Source organism: Myripristis murdjan, chromosome 19 (assembly GCF_902150065.1).
Source record: "Myripristis murdjan chromosome 19, fMyrMur1.1, whole genome shotgun sequence".
Classification (NCBI taxonomy): domain Eukaryota; kingdom Metazoa; phylum Chordata; class Actinopteri; order Holocentriformes; family Holocentridae; genus Myripristis; species Myripristis murdjan.
Window position 1 is genome coordinate 1,508,780 of NC_043998.1, and position 17,162 is coordinate 1,525,941.

The 17,162-nt window shown below is 41.6% G+C and overlaps 1 protein-coding gene across 2 annotated transcripts; it reads right to left on the reverse strand.

Moving 5' to 3' along the window:
- Nucleotides 1-779: 779 nt before the first annotated feature.
- Nucleotides 780-16,729, reverse strand: LOC115377425 (uncharacterized). 2 transcript variants are annotated; one of them, XM_030077134.1, is made up of 7 exons: nucleotides 16,570-16,729; nucleotides 16,041-16,171; nucleotides 15,729-15,829; nucleotides 14,898-15,046; nucleotides 13,959-14,187; nucleotides 12,564-12,784; nucleotides 780-2,344 (listed from the first exon to the last, which is right to left on the reverse strand). In XM_030077134.1, the coding sequence occupies exons 2-7, from the start codon at nucleotides 16,157-16,159 to the stop codon at nucleotides 2,177-2,179; spliced, it is 987 nt and encodes a 328-aa protein (XP_029932994.1). In that variant the 5' UTR covers nucleotides 16,160-16,171; nucleotides 16,570-16,729; the 3' UTR covers nucleotides 780-2,176. The 2 variants fall into 2 exon arrangements, with proteins under 2 accessions (XP_029932994.1, XP_029932993.1); XM_030077133.1 differs by having other exon boundaries at nucleotides 14,898-15,049.
- Nucleotides 16,730-17,162: the final 433 nt, after the last annotated feature.

The window sequence follows — 17,162 nt, forward strand, 5'->3', positions numbered from 1 at the left end:
GCGGTGCTGAATGACCGCCTCCCTGGCCAGAGGTCAGAGTCGGACACCTGGTCTTACCACGGGGTGAAGACCTTTGGTTCTTTGCTTATGTGACAAACCAGGTCATTGAGTCTTTCTTTCCTCTGATCAGTGAACACAGCTGAGCTCCAAACACCTTACAAACACAACCTGTTATCTGCAGGTTTCACAGTCTGATTCAGTGTCAATGCATGTTCATGTTTTTACAAAGAAAAACAACTATTGGATTGGATATTTAGAAATGATTGCTCTGCTCCATGCTATGGATTCACTGAAACTCAATAACAGGTAGGATTTCCTTTTTAACAGAAACCTCATTGATTGAGTTTTCCGGAGGAATCGTGGTCTGGATCGGTTTACCTTGTTACCTTGTCATGCTATGTTCTGGTCTGATCTCCATGTCCATTTCCGCTGTGCATCCCCTCCCATTCGCCACCACGCTCCCTGACAGAGTCCCCTTTGTCCCTGTGGCCAGCCATCCATCCCTAATCCCTGGCCCTTGACCGCACTTCATACACGCTGCGCACTCTCAAAGAGCAAGGCGAGCCGCCGAGGGGTGCCCTCTATCTCCCAAATTAGAATTTAGAAGAAACCTCATGTCTCAGCAGCGATAAACAACACTGAGTGAGATGTTCACCATTATGAATCTTTTATAGAGACCTGCTGACACATCACCACAGTCAGCAGGACAGTGACTACTAACCTGACAGATTAACCAAAACTAAAACTTGTGACAGACAACCTAATAACACATGTAGTGTCCCAACACATATATTTATTTTAACACCAAGTCATACAAATACATATTAAAAAAACGTGATTACATTAATGACAATAAAAATAAATCAGTGAATAAATCAACCCAATGTTGTCAACAAAAGAGTATGGTTAAAAACTCATGCTTCCTGTGTGATGTTTAAAGTGCCTGAGGTATTTAATACATTAACAAAATAATCACATGTAGCAGTAAAACCCACAGACCTACAGTAAAACCTGCATGCATCCGTCATTTATTAAAACTATTGCTCAGTGGTTCTGCCAATGGCTGCATCCTAGATTATCTGATGTTGTTAATATTGTTTGTCAAGTGATTTTTAGGACTGAGTTTGAGAAGAGATTTCCTGAGAATGCCCTTTACTCCTGAGGATAAATACATCAGGACTATAAAGTCATCAAGTTCAGTAAACACAAAAAAAAATGAAGTCTAAACAGCTTTTGTTTACAGATGAAGTTGTGTTTCTTAAAGGTAACGGTAAATAATTTGCACCTCAGATGAAACTGTAAAAAGACTTTTGAAAATGCGAGGAGCTGGAGTGCAGAGTTCAGATGTTTCAGGTAGTGAGATGCCATGCATGGAGATATCATCGAAACAGAGAGCTTTTCCTATCGAATTAGCTAAAGGCACTGATATCTTGATGGAAATAACTTCATTTCGGCCGCTGCCAGGCACAGTAAATAGAATTGCTAGCTGTTAGCGCAGCTGCATGAGCCTGGTAACTGATGGAAAGTGGCTCACAGACGCAGCTATGAATGGTGCTGGTGACTGAGTCTGTGCTCTCTTGAATATGTTATCATCCCCTCTCTGCAGCGGAGCATATTAATAAAGCACCTTACAGTTACACCATCTAAACAGATTGTAAATCACTGCCCATTAGACCAGTAGAGGCAGTAACTTGTCCGGCCCTCATCATGCTAGAGGCCACCAGTTTTTACTCACCACAATTAACACATTACACACTTCAAACCTGAACTGATTTGACACAATCAGTCGACGTAATGGATAATTAATGGCTAGTGTAAAGTGTGGGCCAGCTCTAGTGATTCAAAACAAGAGAAAGTTAATCAGGCTAATTGTCTGAACCATCTTCATTAACATAATATTGCCACTGCAGGCCATTGGAGAATCAGGGGGGAGACTGGTGAATTTTTCCACAGCTCACATAGCCACGTTCAACTTGGATACGAAGGTTAACTCGTATCAATGAAGTACAGAATGACAAAAACATTTTTAAGGCACTCATAATAAAAATTCAATCAAGCAGGCATATATATATATATATATATATATATATATATAAAAAAAACATGCTCTCCTGAAGTTTGAGCCACATAAAGAGTTTGGTTTGCTGTGCCTGTAACAGAGTGTGGTTACAGGCTGTCATATGCTGAGGGTGATGCTGTGGATGGTGTTCGCTGGGATTTTGGCGTCTGCCTCCTCCCCACTGACCCTGAAGGCCACATGGGTGCTGGAGGGGATGGTGGTGGTGGCACTGAGGGACCTGCCCAGCCAGCCGGGGGTGCCACGCTTGTACATTTTAACCGTTACCTGCAAACAGTGGCAAAGAGATTATATACAAACTATTTAGGCGTGGAAGAATTTACTCAGTGGCTTCAAATAACTCAACTCTACTTTATTTAGCACCTTTCATACAAACATGCTGTCCAAAGTACTTAAAAGAACACAGCCAAAAAATAAAAACAAATAAAATAAAATAAAACCAAAAAAAAAAAATGTCTCAACTGAAAATGTAAAGCTTTGAAATTACTCCAAAATAAAAGCCAGGTTAAACTATAGGTAAGCTTCTGTTTGTGGCGGTCCTGTGCTTAGGCCGGGGTCATGACCCTGACCGAGACCTCCTGACCTCCATCTAGACCCGAGCGCACACTCCTGGCCGTCACCTTTCACCTCGACGTTTACAAGCTGTCGCCTCCACTCTGGCTCTGCAGACGAGAGAGCCAGTGTACGCTTATCGATCCGGGAACTGTCACTGGATCTGCTGATCGGTGCGCCAAACATTTCGGTGAAACCTGAGATACCAAATACACTCCAGCTTGGATGCGTTTGTAGTTTTCTACTTGGACCAAAATTAACAAATACATTAGTAATTACTACATTTGTGAGAAAAATGTGATACCAGCCAGTGAAATAGCTGGTATCACAAAAAAAAACAAACAAAAAAACAGGTCAATTTTTTTTTTAATCCTGCAAAAATATTAAGCAAGTCTTTTAAAACAGTGATCCAAACGGCACCCCATGACAGAATAAATATTAAATTAACCTTATTCTCACTGTGAGCTTTTTAATTGCCCCTCTAGATCTTGAATGGACTGGGTATTTTTTCTCCTTATTTTCTATAGGTTGTAGGGCATAATACACTTTAACACTCCATCAAAAGTGCCTATTATGTTTGGGGCTGACAATGGGAGCCTTAAATAGATTTAGACATGCAGGTAATTGAACCACATCCATTTCAAAAAGAATGTCTCACTGCATCTCTTGTTTGGCTGCATTTACAGGGGATAACAGAATATTACAGTGCCTTTTCACAGTTCCATTTTCTTTCACTTTAGCATTAGGCAATTTTTCAATTATTATTTTTTCCATGTTCTTTCATCTCTGGCTCTCTATAATGTCTGGGCCTTTTAGTTAATGGTAGCGACAGTCAGAGCCCAGTTTATCGGCCCTTGTCCATTTTGCGGGTCATTGTGGATGCCCAATAGGCCTTTTATTACGCCGACATCAAAAGGCAGATAAGCATTAGAGGTGGGGAAAATACCCTGCACTAGATTTGTTCCCTCTTCCCTTTGTCTGCTATTGAACGTGATCATTTTAATAGTGAAGAGGTTGGTGAGCTTCGGGGCTGATGGGAAGTGTGACACCCCCGAGGGCCTACGAATATGAGCAAGCCGATAACACAACGCGAGCGCACAGCACACCCTCAACACCTGCACACTCTTGCTGCTAACCTAATTATCTGCAACAAAGGCTACCACAATTTCAGACGCACAACCTCCTGCCATTACTTTACTTATTACTGTGCTTTAAAGCAGAGAGACAGAAGAAAAAAAAAAAACCTAAACAAAAAACAATTGTGTCTTATATTGCAGCCTTGGCCAAATGCCACATAGCTTGTATTGCAATAGCATCAGACACTTCAGAATAAGAGGGGTGTCTTAATTTGGGACTTGCATGAAAAAAAGAGAAGCTTTATGACAGCTAGTGGCAGACGGGCATGTATACCAATACAAAGAAATATTGAGAGAAATGCATCTAAAAATCATCGCCCCTTGCAGAAGCTGGTAAGCAGCATTAACATAAATAATGTTACTAATAAAAAAAACAACAACAACTCCATCTCTGTGGTGATGATAGACAAAAGCAGTACTATCTGCAGGTTTACCAACTGAAAATCAAACAAATGACAATTTCCATGTGCTTTCGACCACAGCCAGCGATTGAAATGCAGAGAAGCTAAAGAGGAACTCTCTCTCCGTCTTACCGCTCCCTAAACCCTGTTATGACACACAGAAAGGGCAAATGCTCCTGTCTTTGGCATCAAATCAAAGCGGGAATGCACAGGGACTTCTGTGTGGTCCAGACTGCCTGCCTGCCAGGTATCCCTCAAAGCAGACTGTAGAGATGGTGTGTAAAGATAAAGATAGTTGTCACTGCATGTTAACTCCTCAGCCGCTTGAGACAGCTGTCTGACGGTGCAGCTGATCTGAATCTGATGTACAGACGAGCTGCCGGCATAAAGTATGGACTGTCTGCAATCTTGTAGGAGGATACTCTGGTGTGTATACATGGGCAAAAGAAGACACATGATTTATATTAAAAGTTAAGTGTATGAAAGGGGAAGTTCTGATGTGTTTATCTCCACATGTTTATAGATATGACATTTCTTTTCCGAAATAAGGAGTTGTATATAATAGAGTCATAGCCATACAAGAGGAAGACCTGTCTGTCTTCCTTTAATCCAGGATGCATAGTGGACATTGTATACACATCTAAATGTAACAGGCAAACCATTAAGAAGCAACATATGCCAGAGGTCGTGTTAGTGTGGCATGTGCTGCTGGGCTGCATTTAATTTCCTTTAGGAAGCTGACTGCACTCAAAATCAAAGTGTGATTCCATGTGCAATCTGAATCCTCCACTTCATGAAACGCCGTCTTGTGTCACGCTCACTACCACCTTCAATAAGTCATTTTCTTAAATAATGTCTGCCTTTCAGGTGTGTATTGTCCACAGGTCTCTGGGAATCATTACCATTTCAAGCGCAGACAGGTCTGAATGTGTGTGTGTGTGTATGGGTGTGCGTGTGTGCGTGTGCCTGTGTGTGTGTGTACATAACACTTCATGGCGAGGACAGGACCCTTGGGGCTAAGGGTGGGTGTCACACAAAGGGCTGAGAGCTCACCTAACGGTGTCTACCCCTGATCCCCCTCTCACTTTCCGTGTCAGGGGAGCTGTCTGAATGACATCACTCCTCACATTTCATCAAGACAAACTCCTTCCCTCTTATTTACCGTCTAACTAATAGTCATAAATCCTGCCTCTGGTTCACTCTTCACCTTTTACCCTCTTTAACTCAAGACGACAGCTCGATCCTCCTCCAGAAGAGCAACATCTCTTTACAAATAGCTGATAGTGATCTCCACTGCAAAAGGGGGAATCTGCTTCCTTGTCATCTACCTGTAGGGATGGTTATGGCACAGTTTCACAGCCGCGGTTTGATTCAGCCGCATTCACTTCAGAAAACCAAAAGGAATCGCTAAAAACAAAATGAATCAATATCCACCATGCACTTATTTGTCATGATCCCACTGTCCTTTCAAATGCTCATCTGTAAACATAAATTACTCTTTTTGATTATTTACAGGGCTGATTAATTAAAAAACTCTGACAGGTCTGACAAGCCCAACTGTGTAATTGTGTAGGGACGTGTCACCACCTGCGTGTACTGCCATTGAGTGAGTTCAGATTCTTCCCCCGATAAAGTCAAAGAATCCTGGTTGGGGTATCAGTCGGAGGGGGGGCTGTTACCTGGAGCCATAGGTGCAGTGTTTCAGGTGAACTCCGAGTGAGCGTAACGCCACACCGGGTTCAGACGGCTGCCTCTTTGTTCCGCACTGTGTGTCAGTACGCACAGAGTAGAGGAACAGCGAGTAACACACCGCCGGCGTGCCAAACACCTCTGTCGACAAGCCAAACGCCACAGATCCAAACCAAAAATGCTTCGGTATGTGACCAAGTGTCATGTTGGTTGGGTGTAACAAGGCAGTTAGATAGACATGGTGCGGTTTGGCTCACTGGGTGAATATATAACAGTTCGATTCTTGAGTAAAGAGAGTTAAAGTATCATCGCTGTCAGCACGTTACAAAAATCACTGCGATGCATCCTAGTACAGCTGCACACAATGGACAAAATTTCATACCTCCATATTTAGGCCAAATATGTAGCGAGACAATATGACTATGGGGTCCCACTAATATGAAATTTTAAGTGTAGCAGCAGTGACGATTAAGTATTCATCAAAAAACAGCATAATAATACCAAGTGGACACAGAAAATGGTGCTACTTCAAATATTTTATTGATCAGAACAGACCAAACACTGTCTTAGGCTGCATTAAAATAAAGGTAAAAAAAAAAAAAAAAAAGCTTCGATACAATGCTTCAACAATATTTGAAGTGTAGCAACAGTGAAAATTGTGGATTCTTCAAAAAAAAACAAACAAAAAAAAAAACAAATAACAAAAAACAAAACATAACAGTATAATACCAACTGGATGTAGAAAATGCAGTCACTTCACAAAACATTTTATTGATCAGAACAGACCAATCAGTGTCTCTGGCTAACCCTAACTCCTAAATTTGATATTGTCCATATAGCTGCCTTTTGAGATATTAATATCGCGTACGTTCATATCTACGATATATCGTTCGGCCCTGCGTCCCATGTGAAAATACTCATACACAACACAGGAACTTTCACATGCTCCGAGCTTCGGCTGAGCGGCAAGACGCCTCATCTTTTGTTTGGTGACATTACAATTCCAGCTCAATAACTACATTTGCTCAAAGCCATGACCTAAAAAACATGGCTGCTTAAATTCTGAATAGCTCCGTCTCTGCTTGCAACCTGCCTCGGCTAACAGGAAACCATTAGAGTCCCAGCAATAACCATTTACATCCATTCACCCGGCTCTGACTTTATTTCCATCCGCATAAGTGCATTTTCTGTGAGAGGTTAAAATATGAATCCCCCGATTTTCTCTTCAATGGGTCTGGTTGTCTGGCTGACTTGAGAGGGCACAATCTACGGCTGATTTAATTTGCTCTTCACGAACATCTCTAACAGCATTACCCCCAGAGCATACACTGACTGCCCCCATCTGACTCCATTAACTCCCAAATCAGGTTTAAAGACCATATTGATGCCGTCCGTTATTAAGGGTGATTATCAAAACAACAGACAATGGGCCAAAGTGTCTGTTAACTAGTTTATCCATAATTTCACATAACTGTAACAGATGGCAGGGCTGTCAATTATATACTGTATCTGCTGGGCACTGAACACACAATGGACACACACTGTCTGGATATGCAGCCCATTAGCCTTTACATTAAAAGAATGATACAAGGGCCAACTTCGGCTCACACAGGTGGTTGGAGGAAATGGACGCAGCACACACACACACACACACACACACACACACACACACACAAAATAAACCATGATAATAAATGTCAAACGCAGAAACACATCAATAAACCACGGTAAATGTCTAATTAGATTTGTTTACGGCTGAGAATTTGTGACTTGCAAATTGCCAGTTGGTGTTCCAGTGATCAGTGAGTGTCTCGCCGTGTAAAACAGTCACTGATAGAAATGCTAATCTTACTGTTCAGTCCACTTCACCACCTTTATTCTCCTCAATTAAGGAGAATGGCTTTTGAAACTGTAATTAAGTGTCTCTGCTCCGCTAGGCCTCTGCATTATTCATGAATCTCTATTGATCATATCTTACGCCGTATGCAGCCAGGGGATCACAGTAATATCCTGAAACTCCCTAAACAAATATTTATTATTTTACAAAGCAGGCTTCAGTTTACTAACATAAAATTAACACGCTGACCAGTGACCAGAGAAAGGTTTAGGCTAGATAAGAAATCCACAATTTGAGCACTTAATGTCATTCAGAGCTGCACAAAACTATGTGATGTCAGAATGTCATTACAAGGCAAAAAGCCAGGGACTGCAGGCTGCCTCTGCCATATTTAATGAATCTGAGACACACACGAGATAAATCTATACTCTGTGAGGAATGGTGGTCTTTTAAAATTTGAATGGTAACCAGAAAAAGATTGCACTACAATATCAGGTTCACATAAACTGTGCCAAAGCAGGAGCACAATTATTTGTTGCCTCTTTTAATACTGAATCAATGCAATATAGGAGTTCAAGTCAATATAGCACCACATTGAATGTACTTGGATATTGTTACAGGTGTGTGCGGCTGTACTGCAGACTCAATTCAACTGAACCAAGTTTGACAACACACACTCTGTCTCCTGCTCATACCACATTCAAGAAATTGTTCTGCAATGAATATTAATGGTTCGGAGGCCTTTGTTTTTTTTTTTTTTTTTTTTTAAAAACGTATTCAAATTCACTGAAATTCAATCTCCCCTTGTGTTAAGCAGGAATGTGTAAAACGTGAACCCTACATGTTGATGTTTAACTAAATTAACAAAAGAGTGCTTGAAAAGCCCTCTGAAGCGACTGCTATAGCCTGCGGGATGGTGGAGTTCGAGAAAACACATTGAGTCATCTTTAAATTGACAGATGCAGGATCTCTCTACGGGACTCTTCACTGAGGCTTAGCGCTCGAGTGAAAAAATAGATTTACTAAGTTTAATCACATCCTATTACAAGGCAGCTTTGATCATTGCCTTCCACTGCACAAGTGCTGGTGTCTTAACTAGTTCATTACAGACACTTGTGATTCTGCAGCACTCTTCTCATGTGTAATTGCATGGTTAGCTTTCCCCTGTAGCTTCCTACACACACTCTGCTGCAAATTATTTCCAATCCCAGTTTCCTTTCGAGAGCTACACTGCAATTACAGAAATCTGAAAATGATGGTAATTTACCCACAATTTTCATTTGTTGAAAAACGCTGTGTGCGTTTGTAAAATTAATAGATCTCTGTTCCTGGGAAATCTTCAGAAAACTTTTCAAAAGAGCAGTGCGCCGAAAATTATCCTTCCATCAAGTTTAGACAGGTGCTTGAAAGAAAAACGGTAAAATCTATGGTGTCGGAAAATCTCACGCTTGCACTCTCGGTGAAACAAACTATAAGTGTTCTTCCCGGCAAATGTATAGCAGTGTTACTGTGGTATATATCACTCACTGTCAAGTCCAATTCAGCAAAATAGCAGGCACATTAATCTTCATACAGAATCTTGTGTTTAGGACATTCAATTCATAAAGCATACATTAGGCGAAAAGATCCCACAGCTGCCATTTTGCAGAATGATGGTGGAGTTGCAAGTCCATATCAGTCTTTTTATTACCCATCAAATCAACGTTTGATAATTATATATTTATGTAAAGAGTATTACTGTGTGTATTTTCTTAAAATGGCTAAATGCATTTTTGTCTATATAAAAAAAGACCAAAAAGCCACACTGGCTGCCAATATTATCTATTTAGTCAGCAGGCTTTGCAGGCTCTGTAAATGGCCAGCTCCTGGCCTTTTGTGTGCCTCCATTCATTAACAGCACAAAGCGGTTGATGTCTCTCCTCTATGCCTTTTCAGTGCTAAGCACCGAGCGCACCAGCCTGTCCATTACAGGCCTGCGACACGTGCAGCCTGGGAGATGGCCAAACAGAGAGGAATGTCAGAGGAAAGTTAAATTAACAAGCCAAATCTGTGTGGAATCCGTGCCCAGTTGGAGAGATGCGACGTATCTCTGGCAACGAGGGGCCTGGTTATTTGGGATATTCTCTGTTAGCCGTTATCCATTCCTCTTAGGTATTTTGCCAATGAATTTGCAGCTTTTTTTGCCTGGTGGCTTTGCTTCTGTTAATCAGCTGACGGGGATGGGGTAGTCAAGTTACAGTCGAAGGAACTCAACCGCTGCTTCTCAGCTATGCAATTAAGGAGCCACTACATCTACTGAGATTCAGGAGAATGTTTTTTTTTTATCACAGGAGCTCCATTTCTGTCTCCCAAATGAGCCGGGAGGGATCCGTGGTGCAGAGAGGGGGAAAAAAAATAAGGCTCAATGAAACAGTCAAATATCAGAATGGAGGGGGGCATGAAGATGAACAACATGAGTGACCTGTGCTTTAAATTATGACATGAATAGATCTTTAGCTCTTTCTCTATCTCCCAAACAGACACACACACACAGACCTCCATGCGCACACAGGCACACACACAGTAATTACCCCTCAATCCATACAAATTGAATGAAGCCAGAACAATGGTCTAAGAATATAGACCATAATTAATAAATTACACCCACTCTACTCAATCATTCTCCACTTTGGGGACATGTAGACATCCCATTCTGCGCAGAGTAATTGACTGAGCCCGCAGAAAACACACCTACTGACCGCGGAGGCTTTGTGCACACATCTGGTGCCATTCCTCGCAACCAGACAGATGCCCGAGTGAAACTGTAGGTCATATCGCACATCTCCCAGCCTGTGTGTTTACAAGTAACAAATCAAAGGCATGCATTATTTCTGGGCTCTGAAAATGCGCCTGGGGGAGCGATCGAGTTTCTCTTCCACCCCTGAGCTTCCCCTAGCAGCTGCTGCACAACTAGCAAAGACAGGACGGATGACACTGCCATGCCGCCCAGAGGGACTTAAAATATATCAATTGCATTTATCTTACACTTCCAACAGAGAAATCTTGTATTTCTCTTTTTTTTCCTGATGACTATGACAGCGGAATTTGAATCTAAGCAATATGCAATTCAATAATGATCCATGGTTTCAAGAAAGAACTACAAATACAAATATGTAGCTTTTTATTCGAGCTTTATATGAGTTTTTATTCATTTTTTCAAGCCACTGGAGTACCAAATGTATCATCCTGGCATGAGGCACGCCTGATTGGAAATGAGAGCGGTGCCACTGATTGGTTGAATATACAGGAAAAATGTGAAATCACACAATGTGAGGGGCTTACGGTTGCACACTCTGCAAATGACATTTCTCTGAAACATGGGGAGGAGGGCCACACTGCCTCCATTTACTACTATTTCTTTGAAAATAATATATTTTGTTGTGGCCCAGTGTGTCCCCCTGGGCGAGGAAAGGGCCCACTGGAGACTGTCTAATGATTGTCGGGTCGTGTATCGAGTGTGCAGCAGCTGGAGGGGAGAGCGGGGAGTACAGTCGGGGTGTTGGGGGGTGGGCCTGCTGAGCCTGTGAGGAAAGCCCAGGCTGTATGTTTGGGTGCGGGGGGGTGGGGGGTAGCTAAGGGTGGGTGTGAACCAGTAATGGATGCTGTGCTTGAGTCGAACCCACTGGACCTTAAAAGCCCTGACCTTTGTCTCTGGCTACTTCTCACTTCATTCAACAAACATCTATCAGACTTAAGTGCAGGAATATAAACGTCACAATTTAATTCTGTGTGCTTTTTAGGGAAAATGCTGCAAAAATAACCACCTTTTTTTTTGTTTTTGGTGTGTGAAAATGTCATACGCTCCGCAGCACTCCATTCTAACTGCAACATTAACAACTTAACAACAGGGACAGATCAGAATTGGCCTAATGCCATCTGGAGAGAGAGCGTTTACCTTATTAGCCGAACACATTAATTGCCTTTCACTAAAATAAACAATTCTAACTCCCAAACATCAACCAATTTGAAAACATGAATGGGCTAAAATGATGCTTTTAGACTGCGCAATTGCCTTGGCTTCTAATTCAATCAGCTGAATGCAGCTAATGAGCACCTTGCACGCAGACAAAATTGCTTACCTCAATAAGAAAGTGATGGCTCAGAGTGCAGGGGGAGTAATTAACGCGAGGCATGCCGGTGTTAATGGAAGTGATCTGAGAGACAAGATAGGGATGCAAGCAGGGCTAGGACGAAATAAGACTCACTCTGCTTTTCTCTGATGCTAAATAATACAAAAATGATTAGAAATAAGGACAACCATGCCTGAAAATGTTTTTAAAATTCATGTGTGAGATCCTGTAATTGTTTGGACTCGGCTTCAAAAGTTATTTTTTCTCAGAGCCATGTTTCAATGAAATGTAAAATAATAATAATAAAAAAAAAACACCTGAATGAAATGCCTTATTTTATTTTATTGTTCAGCTCTTGACAGCAGTGACACATTAACCAAATTATCTGCTGTAAATGCAGTTTTATCTTCAGATTATCAAACAGGAAAAGTCACAGTCATCTGTGATTAAATCATAACATTGCTATCATGATTCTTCCTAAATCACTGCTGTGTGCTTCCTGTAACTAAGGACATGAAAAAAAGTGAACAGCACACACACACACACACACACACACACACACACTCAAGATGTCAATCTCCTAAAACTTACAGCTCTACTGCCACCTGCTGGTTTTCTTCTTCATGGTCAGGCTTTTTTTTCCTTTTAAACATGGACATTTAACTTCCAGCCAGTGCAACACTCATTTCTGGGTGGCACTTCTTAAACTGAGCCGCCCTGGAAGCTGAGCGGAGCCGGCGCTGTAGGTGTGTTTGGACTAACCTGAGGGGCGTGTCCCAGCAGGGCCCAGAGCGAATCAGCTGACAGGGTCTTGACCCCAGAAAACTCCAGCGTGTCTGTCTCCTGGCGGTCGACAGCGATGTACGGGCAGCCCTGGTAGTCTCCTCTCAGCTGCTCGCCACCGCGCAGCTTCACCACATCCCACGTTCCCACCTTCCTCAGCACCTGACGCACTGCCTCCATCTGCTTGTATGACAGATGACCTGCAGGAGAACCATGAAGAACAAAAACAACAACAACAACAACATCATGAAATACAAATCACACTGATTACAGGCTATGGTTGTCCACATCTTCTCCTCATCTTTCAGCACTTTATACAGTTTATGTGCCTTTTATATATTTTTTAATTTATTTAAATACCTAACTAAATCATACTAATGATGGAAATGTAGTTTATTATTTGGGGATTTTATCTTAACCTTGAGTTTATCCAGGGAAAAACTGAATTACGCTATACTGTATCAATATTATCAGCATCATGAGACTAGATATCTGGGAATTTGGATATTTGCCTTTTCAAGACAGTTTCACAAAATGTAAGACTTTGTTGTGGACAAATAATCTTTTTCTTAATCAAATCAGCATTTCAGGTGAGTGCAAAGGTAAATCCTATGTTGGTGACAGAGTGCAGAGGGAACATTTAGGCAAGAATATGGTTGTTATTAACGAGATGATTCTATGAAATGTTGTGCAGGTTTTTAGTTTTTATAAGTATTGTATTGTTGTAGAAAATCTATTTTTTTCCACAGAACTTGATAATTAAGTAAAAGGATTTTCTAGGATTTCTCACGGCTCGTAGGTCTAACAGGTAAGTATTCAAATTTAAGACTATTTCATGACTATTAAGGCCTGATATTTGTCAAATTGAACTTAAGTTTTTTCAAGGACCTTTTCCTGGTATTAAAAATCGAAATGTATTAAGCTGTTATGACTGTGTTATTTGCCTCTACCTGCTTGGTCACCGTATAAACATTACTAATAGTTGTTTATTAAGGATCTGTGTGTGTGGATATCTTATGAAAACATCAATAATTATCCCCACAATACTGTGACAATATTGATATTGAGGTATATTGTGGTATTTGATTTTCTGCATATCGTCCAGATATCCATGCTTGCTCTTTTCTAGAAAATCTTTTCTAGAAATATCTTGTACCACAGATTTACACCTGGGAACTGCCCAGTTGGGGTTTGGTGCCTTGTACTTTCTCCTCCCACATTTTCCCAGCCAGTCTGGGGATTTGAACTGACAACCTCGAGGTTACAAGGTCAATTTCAGTGTATTTCACTCTTCTATTCATTGCTTGTCAATCTGTGTAAGAGCATCAATTAAATCCCTGAAATATTAATGTAAATCACGCTGGATCCACTCACCAGAGAGCCAGGAGGGAGTCAGCGCATCCGATATCCAGGCCATGTAGCCTTCTCTGAGGGAGCTAAGGAAGTGGTCAACCTGGTTATGGGAGACCATCTCCCTCCTCTTCCTCAGCTCCTCATCCAACTCACAGTCTGGAGAGAGGAAGACCACCCTTGGGAAAAAGAGGTTTTGGCGCACAGACACTCCACTCCTCTTCAGATGGTGGCATAAGTTAGCCGTCTTGGTCTGGAGAAGCAGACAGTTCAATTATATGCGAGTCTTAGAATTAAAGCAGCATTTATTTAATCATCCAGAAGAGAGAAAACATAAGAACCACATATGAGCCAGATTAAACACAATAACCCTGTAATATAATGACCTGAAACACACAAATTAAGCCGTTTGCTTTTCAGCATCTTTCAGAGTGTGTTTTAATGAAAAATTCTGCGACCTCAAACAGGCTCCACAGGTCTGGCGTGTATTCATGATTTGAAGGTTAATGTATGTCCAAATCAAGCAGAACAGTTTCACTAATGTAGAGTGTTTGCTGTCACACACTTGTGCCAAGCTGCCAATCTCAGTCCAAATTCAGCATCTATAGAGATGGAAATGAATGGCTCCTTACAGACCCAGGCACATAAGGTGACAGCTGTGTTTAGGCACCTGCCTGCTTTCCCCCGTCTGTGAACATAATTATGGCCTTTCAAATGAAGAGCCCCTACTTGGGAAGTTTAGCAAGCGTACTGTAGTGTTTGCAATTTCCATATAAATTGTTATGGTGACTCTCTCTCGAATCTCTAGCTCAACTGCAGTTTGGATGAAAAACACAAAAAAAAAAAAAAAAAATGCACTGGACCGTAGCTCAGACCTCGAAAACAAACGTGCCAGTTGACATTTCAGGTTCCACAGTTTTCATGATTGTGTGTCATCAGTTTTAGCACATGGTGTCGTTTCACCGTGATAGCTTTGAGAGGGTCCTCCATCTGCTCGATGCAGGTATTGGTGAAGTTTTGGTCCTCTTCTTTGATCTGCACGTGCCAGTTTTGGTTGTGTGTGGACACCGTGCCTCTCCAGGGTTTCACATCTACGCAGAACACACCTTGGCCTGCTTACAAGAGAGCAGCAGGTTATTCTTGTGAAGAATTTACAACACTGGATCACTGATGTGTTACCAAATATAACAGCCACCTCTTTCATGGGCGCCACAGGCATGAAACACAACTTAATTTGCTACAAAAATGAAAATTAGTGGCAAGAAATGCAGCAGCAGCCATATCCATCTGACAGGACCACACTACTGATTTTTCATATTTTTTGCATAAGATCTAAAAAATGCATATACTTTACATTTTCTGCAGCCGTATTTTAGAACTACAATATGATTTTAACTACTTTTTATCCAGTTTTTATCCATTGTTTTCCATTTATTCTGCTACAATATGAAAATGAACTTTCTTCACACCAGTTTTCCATCGCTGTAATAAAGTCTTCCACATTTGTTTTCCTAAAAGCAGCAGCACTGCTCCCTCCGCCAGGGAAAATAGTCCCCGGGGAAACATTTGCTTTACACAGTGATTTATCAGTTCTGTAGTTTATGAATAGTGATGACTTAGTCCTCTTCTGATCCGCAGAAGAGGACTATTATAAGGCGGCTGTTTCAACCAAAAATTCTAATTTGAAAATGGAGGGATTTTGATTATATGTGGTGAAATCTTTAGTACCTCCACATGATTTGCAAAATGATTTGTGACGTGTCCAAATCATTTTGGACACGGTAAATTCTTTACCTGTGAGGATAACAACATTGATGTCATCTTTGGCTCTCTGTGACAGGCTGGGGACACGCAGATCACAGAAAACATCTTCTTTCTTCAGCCCGGCGAGTTTCCTGGAGTGTTTGGAGTAAAAAGAAAAGAAAAGAAAAGAATAGAAAAGAAAAGAAAAGAAAAGAAAAGGAGACAAGGTGCAGAAGAAAGTGCAGCGTCGGGTTAGATTCTGCACACAGAGGCATATTTCACTGGTCAACCAAGCCAAGTTAACACAATACACCCCCCATCCCCCACCCCCCCTTCTTTCTCCTCCTCCTCCCATGAACACACCTGACATGCTGCACAAAGTCTTGCAGTGTTTGTGTCGGCTGTGGATTCTGGCCTTGGGCGCTTTGTGGAGCTCCGGAGCCTGAATGAAACTGGGAGAGCTGGCTTCCACGCTGAAGCATCCTACACTTTGTCTGCAACAGCAACACACACACACACACACACACACACACACACACACACATACACACACGCACACACACACACACACACACACACACACACACACACATCACAAATAATGACAAGCAACATCAGGACACATAACAGGCAAATAAGTCCTAGTTTGAGTTGGATACTTCAACAGTAAACAAATGATGTAAACAGGTTTTTCCATTTTCTATACTGATTCTATACAGTTTCCTCTGTTTTGAAGCGCATTGAATTCATGCTGCATTCAGGTGAAGCGGGTTAGTTGACCAACTTGAACTCAAGGACCCCAGGACAGAGAACAAAGCCCAGAGAAGAGCCACCATCACCCCCCACACCACCCCACCACCCCTGCATGCAAGGAGAACAAAGCCATACATACATTGAGATCTCGCGTTACTTTCAAAAGATCAAAACAAGCCTCGGAGGAGACATAAACGAAATCAGTTGGACATTTTCCGCCGTCGAGGAGCTTTTTCTACCTGCCGAGCGCAGTAACTCTATCCAGGAAAACTCTTTCACAATTGCACTATTTCAGGTCAGACCGCCCCCCCTTCTCCGCCTCCTCTCCATAACGGCTCGTGCTAGGAAGAAGTAAACAACACACCACGTGCAGCGTCAGATTTCGCCCCCCAGAGCCGTGACGTCAAAGCCATACGTCACTCTTATGTGGTGTTTATGTGGCGCGTTCAAAACCCACTTCTTCACAAATGTAAATTTACAAACAAAACAAAAACTTAAAACGGAAATGGAACAATACGGGTCAGCTATTTCCTCCTCGCAAAATAAAAATCTAAGCGACTTTATCGTCATACACTTTTTCTTTCTTTCTTTCTTTCTTTCTTTCTTTCTTTCTTTCTTTCTTCATTTGATTCACATTTTTCCATCTCTACTTTTTCACTGTTTTTTTATTTTTTTTTTTTTATTTTGTTGTCTTAAAGTTTCATCTGCTGTTGTCCCCTTTGTGTGTTCATG

What these genes read in the sequence shown, in the direction of transcription:
- LOC115377425 (XM_030077133.1), bottom strand. Translation starts at nt 16,159, where the DNA reads ATGCTTCAGCGTGGAAGCCAGCTCTCCCAGTTTCATTCAGGCTCCGGA. An exon ending in GACTCCCTCCTGGCTCTCTG is followed by an intron (nt 12,785 to 13,958) that starts GTGAGTGGATCC and finishes GTTCTCCTGCAG; the next exon opens with GTCATCTGTCATACAAGCAG. An exon ending in TGCTGGGACACGCCCCTCAG is followed by an intron (nt 2,345 to 12,563) that starts GTTAGTCCAAAC and finishes CACTGTTTGCAG; the next exon opens with GTAACGGTTAAAATGTACAA.